Source organism: Arvicola amphibius, chromosome 11 (assembly GCF_903992535.2).
Source record: "Arvicola amphibius chromosome 11, mArvAmp1.2, whole genome shotgun sequence".
NCBI classification, from domain to species: domain Eukaryota; kingdom Metazoa; phylum Chordata; class Mammalia; order Rodentia; family Cricetidae; genus Arvicola; species Arvicola amphibius.
This window is the reverse complement of record NC_052057.2, coordinates 118,214,455-118,240,993: the sequence shown is the minus strand read 5'-3', so window position 1 is coordinate 118,240,993 and position 26,539 is coordinate 118,214,455. Positions and strand designations below refer to the sequence as shown.

At 42.7% G+C, this 26,539-nt stretch overlaps 1 protein-coding gene across 2 annotated transcripts in view; it reads left to right on the top strand.

Annotated features, from left to right (window-relative positions):
- The window catches only part of Dpy19l4 (dpy-19 like 4), a 56,753-nt gene that overhangs the window by 24,079 nt on the left and 6,135 nt on the right, over positions 1-26,539 (top strand). For both annotated transcript variants that reach the window (XM_038347424.1, XM_038347425.1), the window contains 11 exons: positions 2,379-2,513; positions 3,951-4,082; positions 4,179-4,277; positions 4,942-5,015; positions 9,111-9,269; positions 11,065-11,184; positions 14,591-14,711; positions 17,699-17,755; positions 20,085-20,167; positions 21,755-21,887; positions 26,268-26,426. In XM_038347424.1, the coding sequence (XP_038203352.1) occupies positions 2,379-2,513; positions 3,951-4,082; positions 4,179-4,277; positions 4,942-5,015; positions 9,111-9,269; positions 11,065-11,184; positions 14,591-14,711; positions 17,699-17,755; positions 20,085-20,167; positions 21,755-21,887; positions 26,268-26,426 (1,272 nt within the window). The remainder of the gene's footprint in view (positions 1-2,378; positions 2,514-3,950; positions 4,083-4,178; positions 4,278-4,941; positions 5,016-9,110; positions 9,270-11,064; positions 11,185-14,590; positions 14,712-17,698; positions 17,756-20,084; positions 20,168-21,754; positions 21,888-26,267; positions 26,427-26,539) is intronic.

The window sequence follows — 26,539 nt, the reverse complement described above, 5'->3', positions numbered from 1 at the left end:
TAGTAAGATGCATGTCTGCAAGCTGGGCGGTGGTGGCGCACGCCTTTAATCCCAGCACTCGGTAGGCAGAGGCAAGAGGATCTCTGTGAATTTGAGGCCAGCCTGGTCTACAAAGTGAGTTTCAGGACAGGCTCCAAAACTACAGAGAAACCCTGTCTCAGGAAAAAAAAAAAAAAAAAGGATGCGTGTCTGCAGAGGCAGTTAATTATGTCACAGTTGACTGGAATGTAGCAGCCCTTTGGCAACCTGCCTGTCTTGAAGAGATGAGAGAGACCAAACAAGTCTACTAATAATAAACCTGACTGCCTGGAATACAGGGCAGGAGTGTGGGTTCATGGAGACGAGCATGTGCAAGGGCTGGAGGGTCTACCTTAGCACCATCACCAAACAAAAAGCAATGAGAGGAATCAATTGGATTCCTTCCTCTATTTTAAATCTCCATTTGTGCTTTATGTAACAAGAAGTAAACATACCCGGTGGTGGTGGTGCATGTCTTTAATCCCCATGAAGGCGTAAATCATAAACAATCCCACACCAGTTTGGAATTATTATTAATAGAATGGTTATTTATTTAAAGGGGAAAAACTTACAGATCACTGTCCCAGACAACAGCCCTCTGTGCAATCAGGAAGGCAGCCTAGTCGCCGGAAGTGGAGCTGAAAGCCAGAGAGCCAGAGAGCAAGCAGATGGCAGTTGCTGCTTTTTTAAAGAAGGAGAGACCACGCCTCAGTGGGCTGGTATCTCAGCAGCTATTTGCTGAAGGAGTGGAAGGAGCTCCTGCAACACCTCCCCCTTTTGTTTAAGTAAGAGAGTTCTAAACCTACTACGAAATTATATACAATAAGTACAAATACCCTATTCTAACTAGCTTAAGTCTTGTATAATAAATAACTTGGCCAAGTCGTGAGAGGAAAGTAACTACATTTATATAGTCTTCAACCCCATCGAAGATCTGAGAAGGGAAATGTTACCTGAGTAATTAGGAAGTGCATTCAAACAACTTCCAAAACATGCAACAAAGGCACTCTGGGGACATAATCGGGTGGATCTCTGTGAATTCAAGGCCAGCCTGGCATACAGAGCTAGTTCCAGGACAGCCAGGACTATTACGCAGAGAAATCGAACAACAAACAAACAAGCAAAAACAAAAAGAAGGAAAACACAATAGGAAACTGAAAGGTAATATTCTTTTTACTCTAGGTCCATTTACAAAGGTGGCTGTTGTGGAATATTATTTTAATTTGGCAAAAATGTGCTAACATTTGTTTATGTTTGTTGCAGAATATTACTTAAACTGTAATGGTGTGTTACATTTGTTTAATGATGTAAGGATGTGTGTTTATGTAAAGATGTGTTTCACCTTGCCTGCCTAAGGCAGCTGATTGGTCTAATAAAAAGCTGAATGGCCAATAGCTAGGCAGGAGAGGGACAGGCAGAGAATAAACAGGAGAGGGGAATGAGGGGAGGAGGGGGAGAGAATGAGTAAGACGCCTGGGGCCACTGCCACCTGTGTTCTTTCCTTCTGCCTATTGGGTCCTGGGATTCACTCAGGTTGTCAGACCTGCAGAGTCTCTGGGCTGTCATGTTACACACAGCTCCATGGTAGAATACTTGAGTATTCACCCTTGAGTGTGATACTTAGCACCAGAAGGAAACACAGAACTATGGGAAATTGCTCTGACAGATATGAAATGTGTTCGTGTTGTTTACATGAAGATGAAACATGCAAGGTATAAAAGTTCAACTGTAAACTGCTGTGTTTGGTGTGCTTGTCCTGCTAAAAGGAAGAACAGGATGTGTTCAAACATATAGCCCAGTCTGGCCTTGGATCTTCTTAATCTGCTTCCAAGAACTGAGATGGGGAAGCACAGTCCCAAACATGGCTCATTTTTAGCGTCCAGTTTTGCATGGCTGATGAGTAGAGCTTTAGAGGAAAACAGGCCAGACTTTGTTAGGAGCAGAGTCTTGGCCAGGCATCCCCAAACTCCTGATAGTCTTTAAGAAAATAAAACCAGCACAGATGAAAATAAAAATACTATTCTAGGACAAAAGAAGCTTCTGTATTAACAACAGCTCAGACCCACTCCACTGATTCGCTTCAGCCCACCCTTTGTTCTCCCCTGTGTCATATAGTACTGGAGGACGGGTACTGATGTGCTGATAGATCCTGTGGCTTGGGTTTCTGTTTAAGACAGGCGCTCTCTACATAGCCCTGGATGTATCCTAGACTGACTGTGTCAGTCTGATCTTGAACTCACCGATATCCACTTGCCTCTGCACCCCCACCGCTGGCTGGCATTGTGATTTGTAGCTTCAGGTGCTGGGCGGCTCCTTGGTTTACAGTGTAAATCTACTGATCTTACCTGACTTTTCTCTAGAGGTTTTGCTACCTGTTGATGAGCGCCTCAACATACACTTTCATGATGGTGTGGGAGTACAGCCACTACGTCTTGTTTCTTCAAGCAGTCTCCCTCCTGCTGCTGGACGTCTTCTCGGAGGAACAGAGTGACAAGGTGGTGAGACATTCCAGACGGGGAATTTAAATGCGGAGACCAGTGATGTCACAGCACTGTCTCTCAAAACTTCTTTTCTATATCTCTGTCCCTTATAACTCTGATGAGCATCACGATTTAAATTAATTTAACAGAAAGAACCTAATGTAAAGATTTAATAACCAGGACTGTGTGCCAGGTTGAGTGGCAGCGCAGTGTGCTTACCGTGCAGAGGACCAGTTTAGTTGTCACACCAGAGCCCTCCACCCTTTCCACCTTCCAGAACAGTCTTAATCCAGAGCAGAGTTGTTGTCCTCATTGGTTACTGAAAGTGTGGTGGTAGGGGCCTACGGTATTATGGAAGTAGTGACCACTGGAAGCAAGAGGGATGGAGCACATGAGCAAGTGTTGGAAATTACACCTGTCTTCCCAGCTTCAACAGGAAGAACTGTTCTGTTGGGATCAAGAACTGACAGTCTTAGGTGAGGTTTGGAGGAAGTGCAAGCCAACAAGACGCAAGAAGAGCGCAAACGTCTCACTCTGGCTCTACACTTTCCCTGAGGCTCTCTCTCCCATTGCCAGAGCTTCATCTAGGGAGAAGTGTAGATGGAAGGGTTCCTCTGTTTCTGCACACATTTGTATGGAATTAGCCACGGATTGCATGTTACCAACACCAGAAGACTATTAACTGAGGCATGCTAGCATCTCCAAGGATATTGTGACTTTTTAACAGTGAAATCTTTTTTCAGATATATTTATATTATTTTTTTAAGTTATCTTTTGTTTTGTTTTTCCAGATAGGGTTTTTCTACTTAGCCCTGGCTGTCTTGGAACTTTCTCTGCAGACTAGGCTGACCTCGAACTCACAGAGGTTGGCCTCCCTCTGCCTCCCGAGTGCTGGGATTAAAACCATGTGCTGCCATAACCGCCAGGTGCCTTTTTTAAATTTTTTTGAGACAAGTTCTTGCAATATAGACCAAGCTGGCCTTTACTCATAATCCTCCTGCATACCATCTATGTTTGCTGACAGTGTTGCACCTCACCTACACAGAACTGACTTGACAGCAGAAAAACCATCCCAGTTCCAGTATGGTGTTAAACAAGGTTCTTCAGCTCTCACTTGTGAGTTTAGAGCTCTTTGCTCTTCCCATAGAATGCTAAGAAGAAATTGGTAAATTCATTATAAACTACAACGGTAAAAATACAGATTGGAGCCGGGCGGTGGTAATGCACATCTTTAGTCCTGGCACTCGGGAGGCAGATGCAGGTGAATCTCAGTGAGTTCAAGGCCAGCCTGGTCTACAGAGTGAGTTCCCACAGCCAGGAACTCTATCTAAAAACCAAAACCTACAGATTGAATATTTCCTGGCATTACCTTAAAGTATAACTGAGCATTTGCTTAGAATTATGATTTTTAAAATTCATTTTATTCTCTTCTACTTTATTTTGTTCCAACAGATTTACGAGGTGTATAAAATCTACATATTTTCCCTTTTCCTTGGATATTTACTACAGTTTGAGAATCCAGCTTTATTGGTGTCTCCTTTATTGAGTTTAGTAGGAGCGTTAATGCTAATTAAGTGCCTTCAGGTAATTAACATTGCTGTTTTTAAAAAAGTAGTCTTATTTTAGATCTTTAAGTTTTATGACTCACTCCTTTGTTCATGTACTGTTTTTCTTTTGTAGCTGAATGGGAAAAAAGGAACTTTTGTGGCTAAAGTAATCAAAGTGTTTAAGTTTTATTTGGTATGTACTCTGCCGCTGACCTTGAATTTGATAATGAAGGTAAGGAACTCTGAGATTTATTTCTAGATTAATTTGAGTAGAGAAATATATTAGGCCAGCTTTAATGAGAATGATAACCTAACAAAGGAATAGAGTACATACAAAATTATCTTCAGTGACACAGGGAGTTTGAGGCTAGTGTCCTCTACATCAGACTTTGTCAAAAATCAAATGAATCAACGAAAATTTCTTCAGGAGCAGGGATTATTTGAATCAGCTTTCCTAGTTTATTTTCATACTCTAAAAATGCCATTTTATTTTTGCCTAAGCATACAGTAAATGTGTTCATAGTAGACATTGTGTCCTATTTAATTAACCATTCTTTTTATCAGGCCGTGTTTTCTATCATTAGTAATTGAAAATAAGCATATTAAAAGCATAGACATAATCTGGATGGTGGTGGTGCACGCCTTTAATCTCAACACTCGGGAGGCAGAAGCAGGCAGATCTCTTGAGTTTGAGGCCCACCTGGTCTACAGAGCATATTCTCCAATAGCCAGAGCTAGAGGGAGAAACCCTGTCTCGAAAGACCAAAAAATAAAAAAAGAAGGAAAAGAAGAAATCATCAGGCATGGGAAGCATTCTTTGTTTAGGTAATGTCTTCTGTGAGAGTGGCGTGTCATAAGTTCCATGGTGCCTGACTGCCTGATTCTCTCTCTTCTAGACATTTGTCCAACACAAAGAAAATGAGCATGTGCTAAAATTTCTTGAAGTAAAATTTGGACTAAATGTGACTAAGTAAGTTTCACATTTGCAAGTTCACCTAATCTGTAGCACCTGGAAAATAAAAAGAACCCTTGAGGGAGGGAGTGTGTGCCTTGTTACAGGTCACTGAGAAAGTAGTTTTGGATATTATATAGAAGATTACTTTTTGGTTTTGGTTTTGTGGTATTAAGGATAATCTCCAGGGTCTTGCGAATTATAGGCGATGTCCTACCCCAAAACTATAGCCCTAGCTCTATAGAAGAGACATGGCATTGATTTTTGGATTAGAGTGGGGTGGTAGTGCATTGGTCTAGTATGCACGGGGCCCTAGTTCTACATCCAACACTGCAGGAAAAACTCATGGTCAGCATGCTTGGCACATAGTTTGAATATCTCACACACAGCATAAATACATTTCTAGTCTCCTAAAAAGTAGATACACTTAAACTTTTAACAGCATTATAGTATTTTTATTTAACAATCTTTGTTGTTGTATATGGATATGTTGTGTATGTGTCAGTAAACATGAGTTTGCCATGGCACATGTCAGGATCAGAGGGTAGGTTTTGGGAGTTAGTTCTTTTTATTTTTTTGGCCTGTCCTGGAACTAGCTCTTGCAGACTAGGCTGGCCTTGAACACGCAGAGATCCGCCTGCATCTGCCTCCCAGATGTTGGGATTAAAGGTGTGTGCCACTACCACCACCCATCTAGAGAGTTAGTTCTTTTCTTCCACCAGGAGTCCCAGCAGTCAAACTCAGGTTATGGGCCCTCTGTGTAGTTCTGGCTGTCCTGGAACTCATTCTGTAGACCAGGCTGGTCTCGAATTCAGAGATCTGCCTGCCTCTGCCTCCCAAGTGCTGGGATTAAAGGGGTCCATCACCATCGCCCGGCTCTTTTTTATTTTTATTCATATGTATGTGTGTGCCAGCTTGTATGTGCAGGTGAATGAGCGGACCAAATTCTCTGGTGCCAGAGTTGCAGGTGGCTGTGAGAATCTCAGCTCCACCTGGTAGAGGAACTGCGACTGAACTTAGGTCCTCCGCAGGAGCCGCGAGTGCTAGTAACCACCAAGCCACCTCTCCAGCTTCCTCATAGTCTTTTCAAGTCTTAGGTTTGGTTACGATTCATGGCACAGTCTAAACTTAGAGTAAGAAAAACCATCGTGGCTGGAGAGGTCGTGAAGGGGTAGAGTGCTGGTAGGTATACAGCCCTAGGTTTAATCTCCAACACTGCAGCATGTGTTTAACTTTAAAAAGCACAATAGCAGGCTTACAATGTTGCTTAGTGATCAAGCATTTGCTTCACATGTGAGAGGTCCTGCATTTGATTTCTAATACTGCTAAAGAAGAGGAAAAGAAAGGGAGAGGGTAGACAGGGAAGTATTTATTTCATATAAACAGTCATTGGGTTTGTAATAATAAGACCAAAAGCTAGCTGGGTTTTATTGTTTTTAATTAAATAATAATGTTAGGCCAGGCAGTGGTGGTACACACCTTTAATCCCAGCACTTGGGAGGCAGAGGCAGTTGGATCTTTGTGAGTTGAAAGCCAGCTTGGTCTACAGAGCAAGTTCGAGAATAGGCTCCAAAGCTACACAGAGAGACCTGTCTCAATAAAACCAAAAAACAAACAAACAAAAAAAAGAAACCAATAACTAAAGTTGTGTTTCTAGTTGTTGTTGAATTGCTTTTTGTTTTGCTTTATGAAACAAAATGAAAGAAATTACTTTATGTCCTGATAGTATTGTCTGTTTAACAGATATTTGCTTACACATGTCTCGTGTTCTAAGGAAGGTTTGAATCTTTGTTACTTGTGTGATTAAATAGGATTGTCGATTGAATTTCTCATTATGCTATAGCACAGTTAGCCAATGAAATGTTTGATGTATATATTTATTCACTAGACAGAGGACCCTTGAGGAGACTCTAAAGGCCTGGTGCATGGACAGTGAGAGCTGGTGTAGCCTCCATAAGGAGCTCTTTTTTCCATTGACTCACCCCGCCCTGGACTCTCCCTAAGCTTCCTAAGGTGGAGGACTACTTGGAGTTAGTGGTGTTTTGGTTTTTGTTTCTGTTTCCAAGACAGGGTCTCTGTGTGCCCTGGCTGTTCTGTTGCTTTTTGTAGACCAGTCTAACCTCGAACTCAGAGTTACCTGTCTCTGATCTTAGCTTTGGGACTGCAGACGTACACAGCCGTGGGTTCATTCCCCAGCACCATGTAAGCTGTGTGTGGTAGCACACGCCTGTAGTCTTGGTATCACTTGGTAAGATGGAAACTGGCAGATGCGTGTTCAAGGTCATCCTCCCTACGTAGAGAACTGGCGTTCATGAAGCCGTGAAGATGCGTGTTCAAGGTCATCCTCCCTACGTAGAGAACTGGCGTTCATGAAGCCGTGAAGATGCGTGTTCAAGGTCATCCTCCCTACGTAGAGAACTGGCGTTCATGAAGCCGCGAGATACTTGATGCCATAACGTAAAATAACAACAGTAACGGCATCTTCAGCCCCAATATGAGATACTTTAGTAGCATCTATTACTGCTGTTTTCCTGCTTGGCACATTTTCAGGCTTCAGCTTGTTTTTTTAAAGTGAAGTCATTTTTGAAATAGACACTTGAACCTACCCATGAACACTTTTAAAATTTTGTTATTTTATATGTATGAGTGTTTGCCTGCATGTATGATGTGCAACACATGTGTACAAGTGCCCAGAAGGTACTGGATCCCCTGGAACTGGAGCCACAGATGGTTGTGAGTCTGAGTGCATGTATGTGCACCATATACATGCAGGTGCCCGAGGAGAGGGCATTAGGTCCCCTGGAACTGGAGTTCAGCAGATTGTGATCTGCCATGTGGGTGCTGGCAACCAAACCCCAGTCCTCCGGAAGAGCAGCCCGTGCTGTTAACTGCTGATCCAGTTCTTCAAGTGTACCATGAGCACTCTGAGCAGCTCTCCATCTCTTCCTTGGGGGTGTGGCCCAGTAGTAAAAATTGTGATGCTGAGTGGCGTTGGTGGTGTTGGTGGCGCATGTTTTTAATCCCAGCACTCAGGTGGCAGAAGCAGTCAGATCTCTGTGAGTTCGAAGTCAGGCTCCAAAGCTGCAGAGAAACCCTGTCTCTGAAAACAAAAACAAAAAAAATTTAAAAGTGTGTGTGTGTGTGTTTGTGTGACACTGAACAGCCTTGGCAGCATGAGCCTTTACCCGGCAAGCTCTCTTACTGGCCCCAGTTTCATAGATCGTGACTGTTCATGGTCATTTGTTTCACTGTTTCTGATCCATGGTGACTAGCACGTAATGAAAGAGGTTAGGAAGCAGAGAGAGAAGGAAGGGGCAGGGACAAGATGTGTACTCCAGAGGCATCCGTCTGGGGACTGACTTTCTCCAGAAAGGCTCTGTAGACAGAAGCTTCTGTCCTAATGGTCCCACAGCCGTTCAGTTCCAAAGAAACACACAGAGGCTTATATTAATTATAAACTGCTTGGTCTATTGCTCAGGCTTATTATTAACTAGCTCTTACAGTTTAAATTAACCCATAATTCTTGTCTATATGTAGTTGAATGGCTTGGTATCTTTTCTCAGGCACTCTCATCTTGCTTCCTCTGCATCTGGCTGTCGACTGCATCTCTGCCTTTCCTCTTCCCAGAGTTCTCCTAGTCTGGTCACCCTGCCTCTACTTCTCGCCTGGCTACTGGCCAGTCAGTGTTTTATTAAACCAACACGAGTGACAAATCTTTACAGTGTACAAGAGCATCTCCCACAGCAAGGCCCCATCTTCTAAAGTTTTCCTACCTCCCAATGATGCAGTCCCATTATGAGTCCATCAGTCCATGACCTAATCAGTTCCTCTGACCTCCACCTCAGAACACTGTGCTGTTGGGAATGTGGTTTTTGGTTTACAAACTGTGACTCCGGTAGGAGAAGCAGCAGTGTTACATTGTGCGAAGTTTAGATGAAGGCGGGCGCTTGGTAGTAGCCGACCTCCTCTTCATGTATAACTGCATCCTTGCTGTCAGGACGAGTGCTTTTAGAAAATGCGTTTTGTCTCCGTTTACAGAGATTGTTAAAATACCTTTATGTTCAGTGGTTAAAGCACGTGTGATTCTAACACCACACATTTTGTCTCTTGTAGGAATTTTACACTGAACTGGCTGCTCTGTCAGGAGTCTCTCCAGGCACCGTCTCAGGATTTCTTTTTACGATTGACACAATCTTCCCTATTACCATTCTATATTTTAGTGTTGATTATTTGTCTTCTTTCTATGACTCAAGTTATTTTTAGGAGGATGAAGTAAGTGTTTATAATAATCAATTGTATTGCTAATTAATGCATTTTAAAGATATTAAATACTTTAAGTAGTGCATGGGTGTGCGTGCCTCTGTTGGTCTGGTGCTGGGCTTTGATAACCCAGGGCCTTGTGAACATTGAGCTTCTGCTCTGTCACCAAGTTATACTCAGACCCCAGCTGTTTTTTGGAGACTGGGTTTGGGACTTGGGGTGCAGTGCTTTGGCAGAGCACTTAGCCTGCTTGGGGCCCTGGGTTCCACTCTTGAGGAGGAAAGGAAGAGAACGGGTCTGCAGTGCTGCCACAGGTGACCCCGAGCTTAGATTAGATATCCCCCCCCCCCCCCCCCCCGCAACTCTCCTGACTTAGCATCCAGATCACTGAAAACTGCATGTGTGTGCCACCTCCATCTCGGCACTGTTGGGTTTAGAGCCTCTGATTCTGCTCGTTTGTCATTGGTCATTATAAATTAATCAGGAAAGCTCAGGTTAACATTAGTCAGTGAATATTTAGAACCCAGCTTGGATAAATGAATATGTAAATAATAGATTAAGCTTTTGCAGACTTACTAATTTGCTAAAATTTTTATTGAATCAAAAATAATATATTCGACTGGGTGTGATGGTGCATGGCTTTAATCCTAGCACTTAGGAGGCCGAAGCAGGCTGATCTGTGATTTTGAGGCCAACCTGATCTACAAAGCAAGTTCCAGGATAGCCAGGACTATACAGGATAACCCTATCTTGGGGGATTGAAATATTTTTATAGATATTACAGTATAAATCACACTAGTACTTTTATTTCAATGTAATTATATAATTGCTGTCAATTTTTCTGAGTATGATAGGTCATGCCTATAATCCAAGCACTCAGGAGGCTGAGCTAGGAGAATTGTGAATTCAAGGGCAGCCTGCACTAGGCCACATAGTGAGAACCTGTCTTAAACAATGAAACAAAAGCAAAAACAAAACAATCACAAAATAAAAATAACTATATATATATATATGTTAATCATATTTAATACATTATTAAATATATTTAATAATTTGAAATAACTGATTGATATATTATTAACATTTATTTTCTATCCTTTATTAATATGAATATATGATTTATAATAGCATCATTATGAATGATTATGTGTATTGATATGTTTATTATCCTAGAAAGGTAGTTGTGTATGTTTGTAGTATGCTTATAATTTCAGCACTTGAGAGGTAAAGGCCTTGTTTTGAGTTCAAGGCCAGCCTAGCCTACATACCAAATTCAGAGCTAGTCAGACTACAGAAACTCCATCGCAAACCAAACATAAATACATACAAGAGTTACTAGTAGTTACTTCCCAGTCAGTTTCCCTGCTCCCTTACAGGCTGACAATGCATACAACACTTATTTAATGTATAAAGACCTATGCTTGGTGACCCCAATGCTATAATAAAAGAAAAAAGTATCTTGAAGACCTGTAGTCTCAACTCTGTAGCCTAAAGCAAAAGCATTGCCTGGAGTAGAGACAAGCTTAGCTACAGAATGTGTTCTAGGTCCAGCCTGAGCTAATGGTGAGGCCCTTTATCCAAACAGCAACAAAAACCAAGCAAACAAACAGAAATAGGATGATGGTTAAGCATAGCTCCTTAACTCTGCAGTCTAAGTGTAATGGCTAGCATTGATAGTTCAGGCTTAAGGGATCTTAGAGAGGGAGAAGAAATTCAGTTTTAGGTATAGCCTTCAAAGATGATAATATATCTTTGATTTTCCATGTATATTTTTCCAAACTGTTAAAAACATATTTCCTTTATGTAGTGGTAAATCCAAGAAAGAAATTGTAACTCTTGAAGACGGGAGAATTGGAGAAAGGCCAGAAATCATTTACCATGTCCTTCATACTCTTGTCCTGGGTTCCCTCGCCATGCTGATGGAAGGGTGAGTTCATGTGTTGATCAGTTACTGCTATAAAGCTCATCCTCTCTACAGATAGCTTGTGAGTACATTTAAAATAGTTTGTGAATTTAATCCCAGCACTTGGGAGGCAGGGGTGGGCAGATGTCCGGGTTCCAGCCAGCCTGGTCTGCATGGCGAGTTCCAGGACAGCCAGGGAGGGCTGCACAGAGACACCCTGTCTCAAAACACAGAACACCAGTGGCAGCAGCAACAATCACAGACTTTTAAAATAGAAATTGAGCAAAGGTTGTTTTGTTGTTGTTTTTGGTTTTGTTTTTGATTTTTCTGCTTTGGGTTTTCAAGAAAAAAGTTTCTCTGTAGCTTTGGAGCTTGGCCTGAAACTCGCTTTGTAGACCAGACTGGCTTCAAACTCACAGAGATCCACCTTCCTCTGCCTCCCGAGTGCTGGGCTTAAAGGCGTGCGCCACCATCGTCGGGTTTAACAAAGACTTTTATAATATGGCAAACTGATATTAATTATTCATTTGTTGAAACACTCTTGAATGTCCTCTGAGATTCATGCAGCGTCCTAAAGACTAAAGTGCAGTAGTGAGCGAAGTGAGCGCGGGTTCTGCTCCGTAACGTTGACTAACGCGCCAGCGGGTGTGACTTACAGTGACAGCTGAAGGAAGGGCGAATGGGGGCTGTGGATGGGACTGGAAAAGCTGCCTGAATGGGGCCTGAAGAGTGAGCAAAGGTGGATTTGTGAGCACTGCCAAGCTCTGGTAGGAAGCAGGGTGGAGGACAGTGACCTACAGTGGCCTCACAGGAGGCTGGGGCTGGGCTGGGGCGGGCTGAAGTGGGGTGCGGTTCTTTTGGTTTTTATCCATGTCTTCATTTTTTTGTTTGTTTGTTTTTTGAGACAAGATTTCTGTGTAGCTTTGGTGCCTGTCCTGGAACTCACTCTGATGACCAGGCTGGCCTCAAACAGAGATTCCCCTGCCTCTTTCTCCTGAATGGTGGAATTAAAGGTGTGCACCACTACAGCCTGGCTGTTTTCATTGCTTTTAAATGATAAATGAACCCTTGATGCCCTTAAGTATAGGCAAGCCAAATGTTTCCATTTCTTTCTAATTACTCTATTATTGTGTGTTGTTAAATTTGCTAAGGGAGGTATCTGCATGCTGTCAGTTATATGAACTTCGTAGGTGTGCCTATTCAGACTAGCACCATCAGTGACCTCACTAGGCAATGTTACCTTGTGGATCACTGTCATATGTGCAGCCTGTTGGCCAGAACACCGTCATGTAGATACTGCTATTAGTATTCAGATAAATTATGTCACAGTCACGTAGGAGGCAAAGGCAGGTTGCTTTCTGGGAGTTCAAGGCCTACACATTGAGTTCTAGACCAGTCAGGGCTATTTAGTGAGACTGTTTCTTAATAAGAAAACAGAAACAACAACAAAAACCCTAAAATCGACATCTCTAATTTATTTGTAAGTTTTTGGTTTTCATATCTCCCTTATTCCTACTTGTAAATAAATTCATAACAACATGTTAATAAATTTCATGAAAATGTGTTCCTTGACCTAAGGTTTTGTTGTTGCTGTTTTTTTCTCGCCTTGAGCTTGAGAGCCTCAAAAATCTGTTTCCCCTTTTGGTGCAATGCTAGGGATTGAACCCAGGACCTCGTACATGCTAGGCAAACAATGTCTACGCTCCTAGCCCAGGCAGAGGGTGTACGTTTTATATGTAAGTCAGTTTTTTTTGTTTTTTTTGTTTTTTTTTTTTTTTGGTTTTTCGAGACAGGGTTTCTCTGTGGCTTTGGAGCCTGTCCTGGAACTAGCTCTTGTAACTAGGCTGGTCTCGAACTCACAGAGATCCGCCTGCCTCTGCCTCCCGAGTGCTGGGATTAAAGGCATGCGCCACCATCGCCCGGCTTATGTAAGTCAGTTTTGGCAAATGAGATGGGATGCTTAAGATGCAAGTGCAGTGTTCAGGTGTCCTTAAGGCCATCTCTACTTGTGAAACCAACTACAAGTTTAGAAGTTCCCCAGACGTTCTTGGTTCTACTGCTAGAATTCACAACCAGAATAGTCATTGTCTTCATGTTTGCTACTCATTACAGCGAAACATGTCTATATAATGAGCAGAAGACGGAGACGCACAGAATGGAGTCAGGAGAGACGTCAGCATAGGGCACTAGTTATCCTCACGCTGTGGAGATGCACGGACAGGAACAGCAAACACGGTAGTACACAAGGGACACAGCTGTCAGTCAGAGAAGCTCATCTGTGTTCAGTTGTCACTGGTGCTCACAGGAAGTTGGCCATGTGTGTGGCTGGCCTGATTGTGAAGCCTCTCCAGAGATTGAACTAAAATACTCTGTGCCCCAGGAACCCACGATAAGTCATGTTCTTAGCATAACTCTTATTCTTGGCCTACCCATCCCATCTCCACAAAGACATCCCTTTCAGGCAGGTGCTTCCTTCCTAGGAGTAGAGGGCAGAGGCCGGAGCACTCTGTGGAAAATTAACATTGATTCACAATAAGTGAGATGTGTGAAAATAAATATGATGGAAGGTAACTGGTGACACTTTTTGCATGATGATTTATTATTATTAAATTGTAATTCAAGGGACTAGAGACACAGCTCAGTGATTAAGAGCACTGGCTGTTCTTCCAGTGGTCCTGAGTTCAATTCCCAGCAACCACATGGTGGCTCACAACCATCTGTAATGAGATCTGGTTCCCTCTCCTGGCCTGCAGGCTTGCGGAAGTGTCAGAAGTTCAAGGTCATCCTTGACCTGGCCACATCACCACTTCCTTTCCCTGACATTGATTCTTGAAACCTAACCTAAAAAATAAAGTTTAAAAGAAAAAAGAAAAGGAAAGTCAGATATGATAGCTCATGCGGTCAGAAGGCTGAAGCTGAGGGATTACCTTGAGTCTGAAGACAACCTGGGCTGCAGAATGAGATCCTGTCCCAAAAACCAAAGGAAAAGCCAGTCACCGTAGCTCATGCCTGTAATCTCAAAAGGCTGAGGAAGGGACTCTCGCTAGTAAATGTCAGCCTACATAGTGATTTCCAGAAAAGCCTGGATGACTGAGGGAAGGCACCTTGTCTCAGAAAAGAAGGAAAGAGGGCTTCACCTTGAGGTGCACCTATAATCCCAGCACTTGGAGGCAGAGACATGTGTATCTGTGAGTTCGATGCCAGCCTGATCTACACTATGGGTCCTTGTCTCAAAAGTAAACAACCATTTGGGAGCTGATCTGTTGCTAACATTAGAAGTAAAGATTTTTCACTCTGCCATAATATCTGTGGCTAGTTAAACAGAATTTGGAAAGGAGAAATCAGATGTGAATTGGAATGGAGAAACCAGTGATGGTTGTAGGGTGCACCATATGTGACTCATTTTGGTGTGGAACTAACTTTTTTCCAGCCTGAAATTCCTCTGGACCCCATACGTGTGCATGATGGCAGCGTTTGGCGTCTGCTCCCCTGAGCTGTGGATGACACTCTTAAAGTGGCTTCGGCTGAGGACTGTGCACCCTATCCTGCTGGTGAGCCACTGTTTCCTGTGCAGTACTGCTTACCCACCAGCTGTGTCAGATAAACACGGCAGGTGACCTGACAGGGACCCCACTGGGAAAGGCCGTGGGGCTGTACGCTGACTGCCAATGGCGGGTTGTTCTGTCTGCAGTTTTTCTCATGTGCCAGCCGTGGGTATTTTTCCACTGCTTGTGTGTTTGTCTTGGGAAAATATTCCATCGACTGGGCACACACAGAGCCGTGAGTTATCAGGAAGATGATTCCTGCTAAGAGCTGTTCTTCTGCCGGGTGGTGGTGGTTCGCTCCTTTAAATCCCAGCACTCAGGAGGCAGAGGCAGGTGGATCTCTGTGAGTTCAAGGCCAGCCTGGTCTACAGAGTGAGTTCCAGGAGAGCCAGGGCACCACCACCCAGCTATGACAAACATTTTAAAAAGTTTTCTTTTCTTGTTCTTGTTCAGACCGGGTGCTTGGCCAAGTAGTGAAGGGTGATCTGTTGCCTCCATCTTTTCGGTGCGAGGATATCAGGGCTGACCCTGGACCCAGAACCTCCTGAGTGCTAGCCAGCTCTCCACTGGCTCATCTGCACCCTGCCATGTCCTGTGGTTTGTTCATTTGTTTTTGAGACAGGGTTGGATGTAGCTCGGCTGGCCTTGAACTCCTGATCCTGCTTCTGTCACCCAAGTTCTGGGCGTATAGGTGTGCACTGCCACACCGCCACTCCGAGCTTTCAGTTTCATTTTTAGGTTTTTTTTTTTTTTTTTTTTTTTTTTTCCGAGACAGGGTTTCCCTGTAGCTTCTAGAGCCTGTCCTGGAACTAGCTCTTGTAGACCAGGCTGGCCTCGAACTCAGAGATCCGCCTGCCTCTGCCTCCCGAGTGCTGGGATCAAAGGCGTGCGCCACCACCGCCCGGCCAGTTTCATTTTTAGACAGGGACTTTCTTATAGCTCAGGTTATCCTCAGACTCACAGCAACCCTCAAAAAGTGGAAATACGACCATGAGCGCTACTCTTGGCTTATAATTTTTAGTTTAAACAAATGCATTTCCATTCATGTACTTACAAAATAAAAGGGAAAAGTTGAAATGAATCCGTAATATGATATACCACTAGAATTTCTTCCTAACTGCTCTTATGGATGATAAGAATCATTTGTTTGTTTATATATATGTAGTTTATTTTATTTTTTAAAAAGAAAACAAACTCTTTTTTCATTTTACATACCAGCCCCAGTTCCTACTCCCTCCCCTCTTCCCCACCTCCATCTACTCGTCAGAGTTGCTAAACTGCATTGCTTTGGGGAAAGTCCAAGGCTGAGCAAGGTATCCATCCAAAGACATTTGTTTGTTTTTAAATGTTTAAGATACTATTGTAGTCTTTATTTCTTTTTCAACTATATTTTTATTTATTCTTCTTTTTCATGTTATGTATCCCAAACCCATTTATTTCATCATCCCTTCATATCCACTTTTTGCCCTTGCAACCCCCCCCCCCCCCAAAAAAACAAAACAAAAAACACATAAAGTTTAAGAGAAACTGCTGTTGCCCTGTGTCATGGAGGTCTTGCAGCTTTGGTCTGCAGGGCCGGTCCCTTTGCATGTTCTTAGATAGTAGAAGAGGTGTAGCCTTTATTTCTACAAGATTTCCTCCTGTGTTATGAAGGCCAGCTTCAAACCCAGTGCCTTCTGCCACCTCAGGCGGCAGCACTCAACATGCATGCACTTACACAGAGATACACATGCCTACGTAAATTAGAAAAGTCTTTAAAAGTTTTACATATTTAGGGGCTAGAGAGATGGCTCAGAGGTTAAGAGCACTGACTACTCTTCCAGAGGTCCTGAGTTCAATTCCTAGCAACCACATGTGACTCACAGCCATCTATATTGAGATCTGATGCCCACTGCTGGTGTGCAGGCACACATGCAAACAGAGAACATTATAGATAATTAGTAAATCTTTTAAAAAAAGGTTTTACATGTCTGTTATTTGAAATATCACTATAGAAGTAATGTTTTCCAGTTTGTTCCACGAGGCAGAGTCAGTTAACTGGCCTCAGATCCTCAATCCACCTGCCTGTCTCAGTTTTATAAATCCAGATCAACTAAACATTAACTTTCTTAGTATTTTAAAAGTTATTTCTTTAGAAATAGAATCTCTCTGTGTAGACCAGTTTGACCTTGAACTTCCAGATATTGCCCTGCCTCTGGCTCCAGAGTGCTGCGATTAAAGGTGCGCACCACCATTCCCTGAAAAATTCCCTGTGTGTATATGTCTGTGCTTTAGTGCATGTATGTGCACGTACATGCCTGTAGACACTAGGGGAGGATGTTAAACAGTCTGCTGAGAACCACCATGTTTCTGGGAACTGACCGCTGGCCCTCTGCAAAGGAGGCAAGCGCTCTAGCTGCCCAGCCGTCTCCAGCACACAGCACTGCTTTGGTTTTATTGAGATGGAGTCTCACTGTGTAGCTCTGGTTGGATTGGAGCTAGTTCTGTAGACAAGGTGGCCTTGAATGCAGTTTCATCTACCTCTGCCTCCCAAGTGCTGGGATTAAAGGCGGTGTTGCCATGTTCCTCCCTTTTTGATGGTCTGCCTTGATGGCAGACATTTTACCTCAGTGTGTTTGAGACACACTCGTCCTCAGTCACCTCCCTTTAGACCAGATGCATGCTCATGACAGTCTCTCCGACTGAATGGGTTTTTTTTGTTTTGTTTGTTTGTTTAATTGGGGGGGTGGGGCTGGGTTTTTTGAAACAGGGTTTCTCTGTGTAGCTTTGGAACCTGTCCTGGAACTAGCTCTGTCAACCAGGTTGGCCTCGAACTCACAGAGATCCACCTTCCTGTGCCTCCTGAGTGCTGGGATTAAAGACATGAGTCACCACTGCCCGCCTGTGATTGAATTTTTAACTATAAGAATATTATGTTTGTCATAGAGTCAGTTTGAATACCTCTATATATTCTAAAATGTTTACTCATAACCCTTTTTGCTTTACTGTTTTAGGCTCTTATTCTGAGCATGGCTGTGCCCACTATTATAGGTCTTAGTTTATGGAAAGAGGTAAGAAAATTGAATTTTTACTTTATGAAAATGTACTCATCTATAAAGTAATAAATGTATGTATGTGTGTAGGAAGCTTCTATCAAGACACGGTACTAACAAATCTGATTTTATTTATTTATTTTCTAGACAGGGTTTCTCTGTATGATAGTCCTGACTATCCTGGAACTTGCATTGTAGACCAAGCTGGCCTTGAACTCAAAGGGATTTACCTACCCTACCTACTCTCCTAACCCCCATCCCTCAAGCTAGTGTTTTTTTTCTTTTTCTCAGTCATTGTACCTATAATTTCTGTATAATTTTATTCTTTTAGAATAAATAAGGTATCATAAGGCATATGAATGTGGCTTTGCCATTCAGGTAGCTGGGAATGAGAAGAGGAGAAAGAAGAGAAAGTCAAACTTCAAAATATCTCTTTTCTTTTCTTCCTTCCTTCCTTCCTTCCTTCCTTCCTTCCTTCCTTCCTTCCTTCCTTCCTTTATTTCTTTTTATTGAGCTCTACATTTTTCTCTGCTCCCCTCCCTACCTCTCCCTCCCTTCAGCCCTCTCCCATGGGCCCAGTTTACTCAGAAGATTTTGTCTTTTTCTACTTCCCATATAGATTAGTTCCATGAATGTCTCTCTTAGAGTCCTCATTGTTGTCTAGGTTCTCTGAGATTGTGATTTGTAGGCTGGTTTTCTTTGCTTTATGTTTAAAAACCACTTAATGAGTGAGTACTTATGATATTTGTCATTCTTGGTCTGGGTTTTGTAACTCAATATGATGTTTTTAGCTCCATCTATTTGCCTGCAAATTTAAGATGTCATTATTTTTTCTCTGCTGTGTAGTACTCCATTGTGTAAATATACCACATATTCCTTATCCATTCTTAAGTTGAGGGACATTTAGGTTGTTTCCAGTTTCTGGCTATGACAAACAATGCTGCTATGAACATAGTTGAGCACATGTCCTTGTGGCACGATTGAGCATCCTTTGGATATACACCCAAAAGTGGTATTGCTAGACCTTCAGGGAGGCTGCTTCCTAATGATCTTGGCCATTCTTACAGGTGTAAGATGGAATCTCAGAGTTGTTTTGATTTGCATTTCTCTGATGACTAAGGATGTTGAGCATTTCCTTAAGTTTCTTTCAGCCATTTTAGATTTCTCTGTTGAGAATTCTCTGTTTCGGTCTGTACTCCATTTTTTTTTTTTTTTTGATTATTTGTTCCTTTGATGACCAATTTCTTGTTTCTCTCAGTGTCTGTGCTACTGGGGTTATATTTAGGAAGTGGTCAAGCTGATATTGTTAATGCTGCTGCTATTGCCTTTTTTTCTTTTCCCACATTAGGAACCTAACAAAAGAGCCTAAACAAATTTCTTCTTTCCCTTCCTTCCTTCTTTTCTTTCTTTCCTTCTTTTCGATCCTTCCTTCCTTCCTTCTTTCCTTCCTTCCTTCCTTCCTTCCTCCCCCCTTTCTCTCTCCCCGCCTCCCTTCCCCACCCCCTCTTTCTCTCTCTGTCTCTGTCTCTGTCTCTCTCTCTCTCTCTCTCTACAGTTCTTCACTATTTAGCCCTGGCTGGTTTAGAATTTATTATATAGATAATAAATAATATAATAAGATAATAAATAATAAGATAATAAGGTTGGCCTCCAACTCATCAGAGATCTGCTTGCCTGTGTCTCCCAGGTGCTGGGATTAAAGACATGCACCAACAACCTCTGCTCCCAAAACAAAACAAAGCAAACAAATAAAAAAAAAAGTTTTGCTTTCATTTGCTTGTCTTTTGAGACAAGGTCTTACCACGTGGCCCAGGCTGGCCTTGAATTTGTGGTCACCCTCCCAACTCGGCGTCTCAAGTGCTGGGACTGCACACGTACCGCGTCACATCAGCCTGAACATTTCTTTCATGCCGTTGTACAGGCTCATAATTGACAAAAGTGTCCAGTAATAAGTAGGTCTTTTTATAATAAGTAGGTCTTAATATTTAGACACATTTTGGTAAGTTCAATTTTAATATCTGAAATGAAAAAGGTTTTGGCTTAAGAGAATGTAATGTAACAGGAAATTAATTGCCAGTAAGCCTGAGAAGTGTTTGTCTTGGAATTTTAATTCTTTAGTATGTCTGTGCATGAAAGCTGTAACTGATGATCGCAGGGCTAACATTAGTCAGAGTCTAAGCACTGAGGAAATGCAGAATTATTTGGGATGAAATAAGTCAGTGAATCGGCAGAGACCAGGCAGTGTTGCTAGGTCAGCAGTGTCTCGAGTTAGGCTTTTGAAATACTCTGAAACAGGTTTAAACTCTCCCGTTACTTACGCCTCTGGGTATTTTGTTTTGTGTTTTAGTTTTTCCCGAGATTAATTACAGAATTAACAGAACTGCAGGAATTCTATGATCCAGATACAGTGGAGCTCATGACCTGGATAAAGTAAGGACCACATTGCCCAAGACTGTTGCTAACTGTCATTAACCAGTTTTTGTGTGCCATCTCTTGAGATAAGGGGCAGTATTCAATGAATTGTTCTCCACATTCACTGGTGAACCTCAGGAACATCACTCTGTACTTCTAATTATGTTGACACGGCACTGGTAAGTGTGAGAGTGGAGGTTTGCAGCCCTCCTTTGTACACAGCGGAAATGCGGGCCAGCCTCCAGGGACAGACATCCTTCACTTACTCGTCAGCCGAAGGTGGATGACTCTGGAACTCAGGAAAGCGTCAAATAACAGGATACCCAGGATAGCCGTGCTCCTCTGCTTGTTAGCTCTCAGTTAGAAATCCTGTTGGGGTGTGTGTGTGTGTGTTGGGGGGGACGAACATGGCAAAGGCTTGAACAGTTGGATGTTGTATAATTGGATATTTGTCTGATTGTAATTATTTTGGCTTAAGTCTGTTTCCTTACTCCTGAGTCTTCATTGACCAGGTGCTGGCCCTTTCCTTCCGGAACTTAGCTCTATGCACAGCCATAGTAGCCAGGTACTGAATAGCACATACTCGGAGTGAATAGATAATTAAGGACGGCTGGGGGTACAGCTCAGGTAGATTGCATTTGTGCTTGTGTCTTAGGTAGGGTCTGTTGTTGTGAAGAGACTTCATGGCCATGGCAACTCTTATAAGAAAGACATTTAACTTACAGTTTTAGAGGTTCAGTCCATTGTCATCATAGTGGGGAGCATGGTGGTATGTAGGCAGACATGCTGCTGGCTAGGTCTTGATCAGAAAACAGCAGGAAGTGCTATGTCCCACTGGGCCTTATCTTGAGCATATATGAGACCACAAAATCTGCCCCCATGGGGACACACTTCCTCAAGGCCATACCTTACTCCAACAAAGCCACACCTCCTAATAGTGCCACTCCCTGTGAGCTTATGTGAGCCAATTGCACTAAAAGTGCCACAGCATGTGTGTGTCATGGTATGTGTGTAAAAGTTAGAGGACAAGTTATTGCCACTGTATGGGTCCTGGGGTCAAGCTCATGGCTTCAAGTTTGGCAGCAAGTATCTTTATGTGCTGAGCCCTTTCTCCAGGCTGATAGAGTACTCTCTGATTGTACAAAGAGGAAGTTTCATCCTAGCAATGTGAAAATAAATGGGAGGAGGGTGGGAGGAAGTTATTTGTTGGTTCCCCACCCTGTAAGTGGACTCTGTGGAGTGGTCCACACTGCTGTCCACAGGAGCAGCAGGAGGGTGGATGGATGTGGAAGGATTTGAGTTATGTGGATTAATGTTTGCAGAACAGGGATGTGAGAACCAGCCACCCTCTCTGATGTAGTATATTCTTGTTTCTTATATCCAGACCCTTTGATTTTAAGAATTTCCTTATCTTCAGTACGTAAAACAGCTGATGGCATAAAGTAGATGTTCAATTTAGCCTGCGTTTTAGTAATACATATTGTAATAAGCTGCGTTGACTCTGAGGTCTGTGTGCTGTATATCGCAAGGAGCTGGTGTTTGAGAGTTGCTATAAATCAGTGATCCTAAAGCATATGATAGCATATAATTTCTTGTTCTTCCTAGGAGGCAAGCTCCAGTTGCAGCCGTGTTTGCGGGAAGCCCACAGTTAATGGGTGTGATCAAGCTGTGTACCGGCTGGATGGTGACGAGCTTGCCACTTTATAGCGATGATGATCTTCTCAAGAGAAACGAAAATGTAAGCCACTTCAGGTTCTATGTTTGGGTGTTTTGAAGTAACACTATAATTTAATCTTGTTTTGTGCTGCTACGTGCTTCTTGATAGCTAGGAAAATCCAGTTTTAGAAGATGTGGTTCACTTTAGTTTCTAGAAGTTGTTGGCAGGTTGAAACAGGAGAGCCACTGTAAATCTGATGCCAGGCTGTGCTCCACAGTGAGCTCCAGACTAGCCAGAGCTCCACAGCAGGACCATCTCAACAACATAAGACAGAAAACAGGTGAACGTGGTGTGCTTGATTTACCCAAGAGAAAGCCCAAGATTAAAATGCTAAGCTCTCTGTTTTGTGAGGGGTTGTTGCACTTCTGTAGTTTATGTAACGCTGTCAGTGGAATGGTGGATAATATTGCAAAACGGGGCACCAACCTTCCAAAGTATCATGATTCTCACATTGTTGAAGAAAACTGTCAGTTCCTATCTCAATAGGTGTTGTCTTTCCAAAGTTATTCTATTGCTGATAACATAGAAATGTAATCTGGACATTGTGGGGCAAGAGAGAGGGCACTGCGAGTAATTTGCTCGCCATCAGTGTGAGCGCCTGAGTTTGCAGCCAGAGCAGCTGTGTTAAGGACCAAGTGTGGCAGCCTGCGCCTCTGTCCCAGTGCTGGGAGTTGGAGACGAGGTCCTTGAGGCGTGATGACCAGCCGATTTAGCCCAGTCAGGGAGGTCCACGATGAATGAGAGCCTGTCGCAAAAATAAGATGGAGTGCTGGGGAGGGGGTGGGTTGAGGGGTGGGCAGTGGTGGTGCACAGCTTTAATCCCAGCACTCAGGAGGCAGAGGCGAAGGGATCTCTGTGAGTTCAAGGCCAGCCTGGTCTACAGAGCAAAACTCCAGGACAGCTAGGGCTGTTACACAGAGAAACTCTTTCTCAAAAAGACAAAAAAAGAAAAAAAAAAGATGGCAAGAGAGATTAAGTAAATCAATTGGTATATACGCCTGCCCTGCCCCCATGAACACATGTGTACTGTTTGGATTTATCCAGACATATTAGCATCCTTATAATACAAGATACTGGAAGATGGAGGCAGATAATAGCAATTTCAAGATCAAACTAGGAAAGAAGCAGTTGCTTTGGGAAAAAGAAAATGCAACTCAATGGTACTGTTTGCTAGGCATTCATAAGTCTTTGGGTTCAATCCTCAGTACTGCAAAAATCAGTCAACCAGCCAACTAACCTACCTGTGGGGTTTCTTCTGCTTTATTTTATCAGTGTGGGCTTTTATAAATAATTCTGTATAACATCAAAATGTGGTTTAGAGAATGTCTTTTTTTGAATATTATGATTTAAATGATAAATTTGGGGGCTGGAGAGATGGCTTAGTGGTTAAGAGCACAGACTGCTCTTCCAGAGAACCTGGGATTCAATTCCCAGCACCCACATAGCAGCTCACACGGTCTGTAACTCCAGTTTCAGGGGACTCAGTGTCCTCTTTTGGTCTTCATAGGCATCAGGTATGCTCATGGTGCACAGACATACATGCAGGCAAAACATCCATATACAAAAAATAAAAAATAATTTAAAAATATTTTTAAAAATAATAGTTATGGTTCGTCCTACTGAGGAGAATTAATTTACCAAAACAGTAAAAGGCCTATTTTTGTTTTTTTGTATTTAGAAAGAGGGTCTCAAGTTGTATGTGTAGTCAAGGTTAACCTTGAACTCATGATTCTCTTGCATCCACACCTGCAAGTACTGGGATTATGAGAAAGTTCCACTGTGCTCAGAATGTACTGTTAAGTTGTGATTGTCTGTGCATGTGTGTACATACATGTCCATTACAAAGAGTCCAGAGGCAGGAGGAATTAGTTCGCCTACAAAACCTAAGAATTCATCACACATTTGGTCATTCACTTTGATCTCAGCATTAAAGACTAACAAGATACTTATTTGGAAATGGAATATGTGTGATTGCATGCTTAGAAAGTCTGTATACCAACTAGAAAGTGAGGCAGGTTCTGTGGGCCTGTGGAGTCGTGTGCGGGAATTTCGGTTGCCCTTGAGGCAGTTGGGAAACAGGTGTTTAGAGTTGACTGTGGCCTGGTGGCCCCGTATGTCTCTAATCCTAGCTTTTGGGAAACAGAGGCAAGGATTGCAGTAAGTTCAAGGCCAGCCTGGACAATAAGTGAAACTTTGTGTCATTCAGCCAAGAAAAAAAAAAGTTTTAGAAAAGGGACAAAGGGGAAGTTAATTATAGCAACCAGAGAACAGAGGGATCCAGGCAGGGAGGATGGGGGGGGTGGTGAACTTACAGGTGGTCTGGTTGGTGTTTGCTGTGCTTCAGAGAAAGAGTGGTGTTGGGTAGAATATGGACGGAATTCCTAAGAAACCATCAACTCTAGCTTTTTGTTTTTGAGACAGAAATCTCTCTGTGTAGCCCAGGCTATCACAATGCCCAGCTTCTTTGTTTTCTTTTGATAGGACTCTTCTCCAGTATGGTGTTTCAGAATCAGTTATAAATATTTTGTTTTATGTTTATGGAACTTGGCTCTAAGAATAGTAATCATATTTTGTTTTATTTTGCTTTTTCAGAGTTTGCTTTCCTTTATGGTGTCTAGTCAGTAGTAGTTACTGGATGATTTTATCTAATCACAAGTGGGCAGATGGGACAGGGTTTCTCGTAAGACAGCATCTAATGCAAGACTCATCTTTGTATGATTTCTTACACATTGTCAGCTCAGGAAGACTGCTTGGAGAGGACATTTGGTACTGTCTAGAGATGTATTTGGTCACATCACTAGGGGTAAAATTCTGTGAGCATGGAGCAGGTGCAGACCAGAGGTACTAGTAAGCACCCTTCACTGGGCAGGAAGCCTCTGTCCTGTCCACAGTTTCTGTCGCAGCAAAGGTGGGGCTCTTCTCGTCCCTTCTTGTCTCTTAGTAATGATGTCATTTCACAGAATCCTATTTATTTAAAAGATTCTTGTTTAATTTTTATTTGTGTCTGGGTTCATTTGGAGACAGAAGGGTGCATCAGATTTAAATTTTGAAAGGAGGCTTTTTTTCGAGACATGGTTTCTCTGTAGCTTTGGAGCCTGTCCTGGAACTCGCTCTGTAGACCAGGCTGGCCTCGAACTCCCCGAGATCCGCCTGCCTCTGCCTCTCAAGTGCTGGGATTAAAGGCGTGCGCCACCACTACCACTTAGCTAGGCAAAATACTTGTATAGGCTTTTTTTTTTTTTTTCAAAAAAGGGCAAAAAACCCAAAAACAAGTGACTAATTTGCATATGAAAAGGTGCATAACTTCATTAACCATCAGGAAAATGAAAGTCAAATCCACAGCTAGATCCCTCTACAAAGCAGGTAGGATAGCTAAAATCAAAGGGACAAATAAGCCAGGCTTGGTGGTGTACACATTTAATCCATCACTGAGGGTTATGGGGAGTAGAGGCGAGCAAGTCTCTGTGAATTCAAGGGCAGCCTGGTCTACATAGCAAGGTCGAGGACTGCCAGAGCTGTGTGGAGACTCTGCCTCAAGAAACAAACAAAAAGGACAAACAAGTGTTACTTAGGATTTAGATAGCTGGAACCAAACCCTAGACACAGTTTGTGGGGAACTAGTCAGAGTCTTCGCAAAATGAATTAGTTACCTTAGGACACAGCAGTCCGGGTGGAAAGGAAGGTGTGTGCCCTGCACAAACTCCCATGTGAACACTCATGTTCATTATTCCTAATGGCCCCCAAGTACACACAACCAAACTGCTTATTAACTGATGATAAACCTTGTGTTAATAGAATGAATATTTGACTCTGAAAGATTATACACACACACACACACACACACACACGCTTAAATATGGACGAGTTAGGCAAACTTTGTGCCAAGTGGAGGAGGTCAATCACAAAGGATCCCATGTTACAGACCCATGGGTGTCAGATGTCTACAATCGATACTTTTGTAGAGACAGAGTAAATTATTGGTTATAGAGGGCTAAGGCAGGTGGGTTGGGGTTGATCAATAGGATCCACACCTTCTTTGGGATGATACAGATGATCTAAAGTTGTGTCTGTAGGTGTGCAACTTTGTAAATATACTAAAAACCACTAGTTAGTGAATTATATGTGATTGAGTTGTTTTTTATAATTGTGTGTGTATCTGGTGGGGGCATGTGTATGTGAGCACCGCCATCTGAGGGGTCCTAAAGAGGACACCATACGCCCTGCAGATGGAGTTAGAGCCGTTGTGAACTAACTACCTGACTAGATGCTGGCCGTCTGCAGGAGCAGGTCATGCGCTTAGCTGCTGAGCCAGCTCTCCATCCCCGTCTTATTAAGCTGTGCAACTTTAATTAACAGATGCTTTCAGTGTCTTTAAATTCTGTCTTAATTATTTCCTTTCAGATTTACCAGATCTATTCAAAGCGATCTGCTGAGGACATTTATAAGATACTAACATCTTACAAAGCTAACTACCTAATTGTGGAAGACGCCATCTGCAATGAGATGGGAACCATGAGGGGCTGCAGGGTTAAAGATTTATTAGATGTTGCAAATGGACATGTAAGTAATAATTTGAAAAGCTGATTGTTTCTTTGAAAAATGACTTGACTTGGCCTTATAATCTTCCTGCATGAATTTTCGCTGCTTCAGCAAGTGACCCTCCCTCTCCAGTC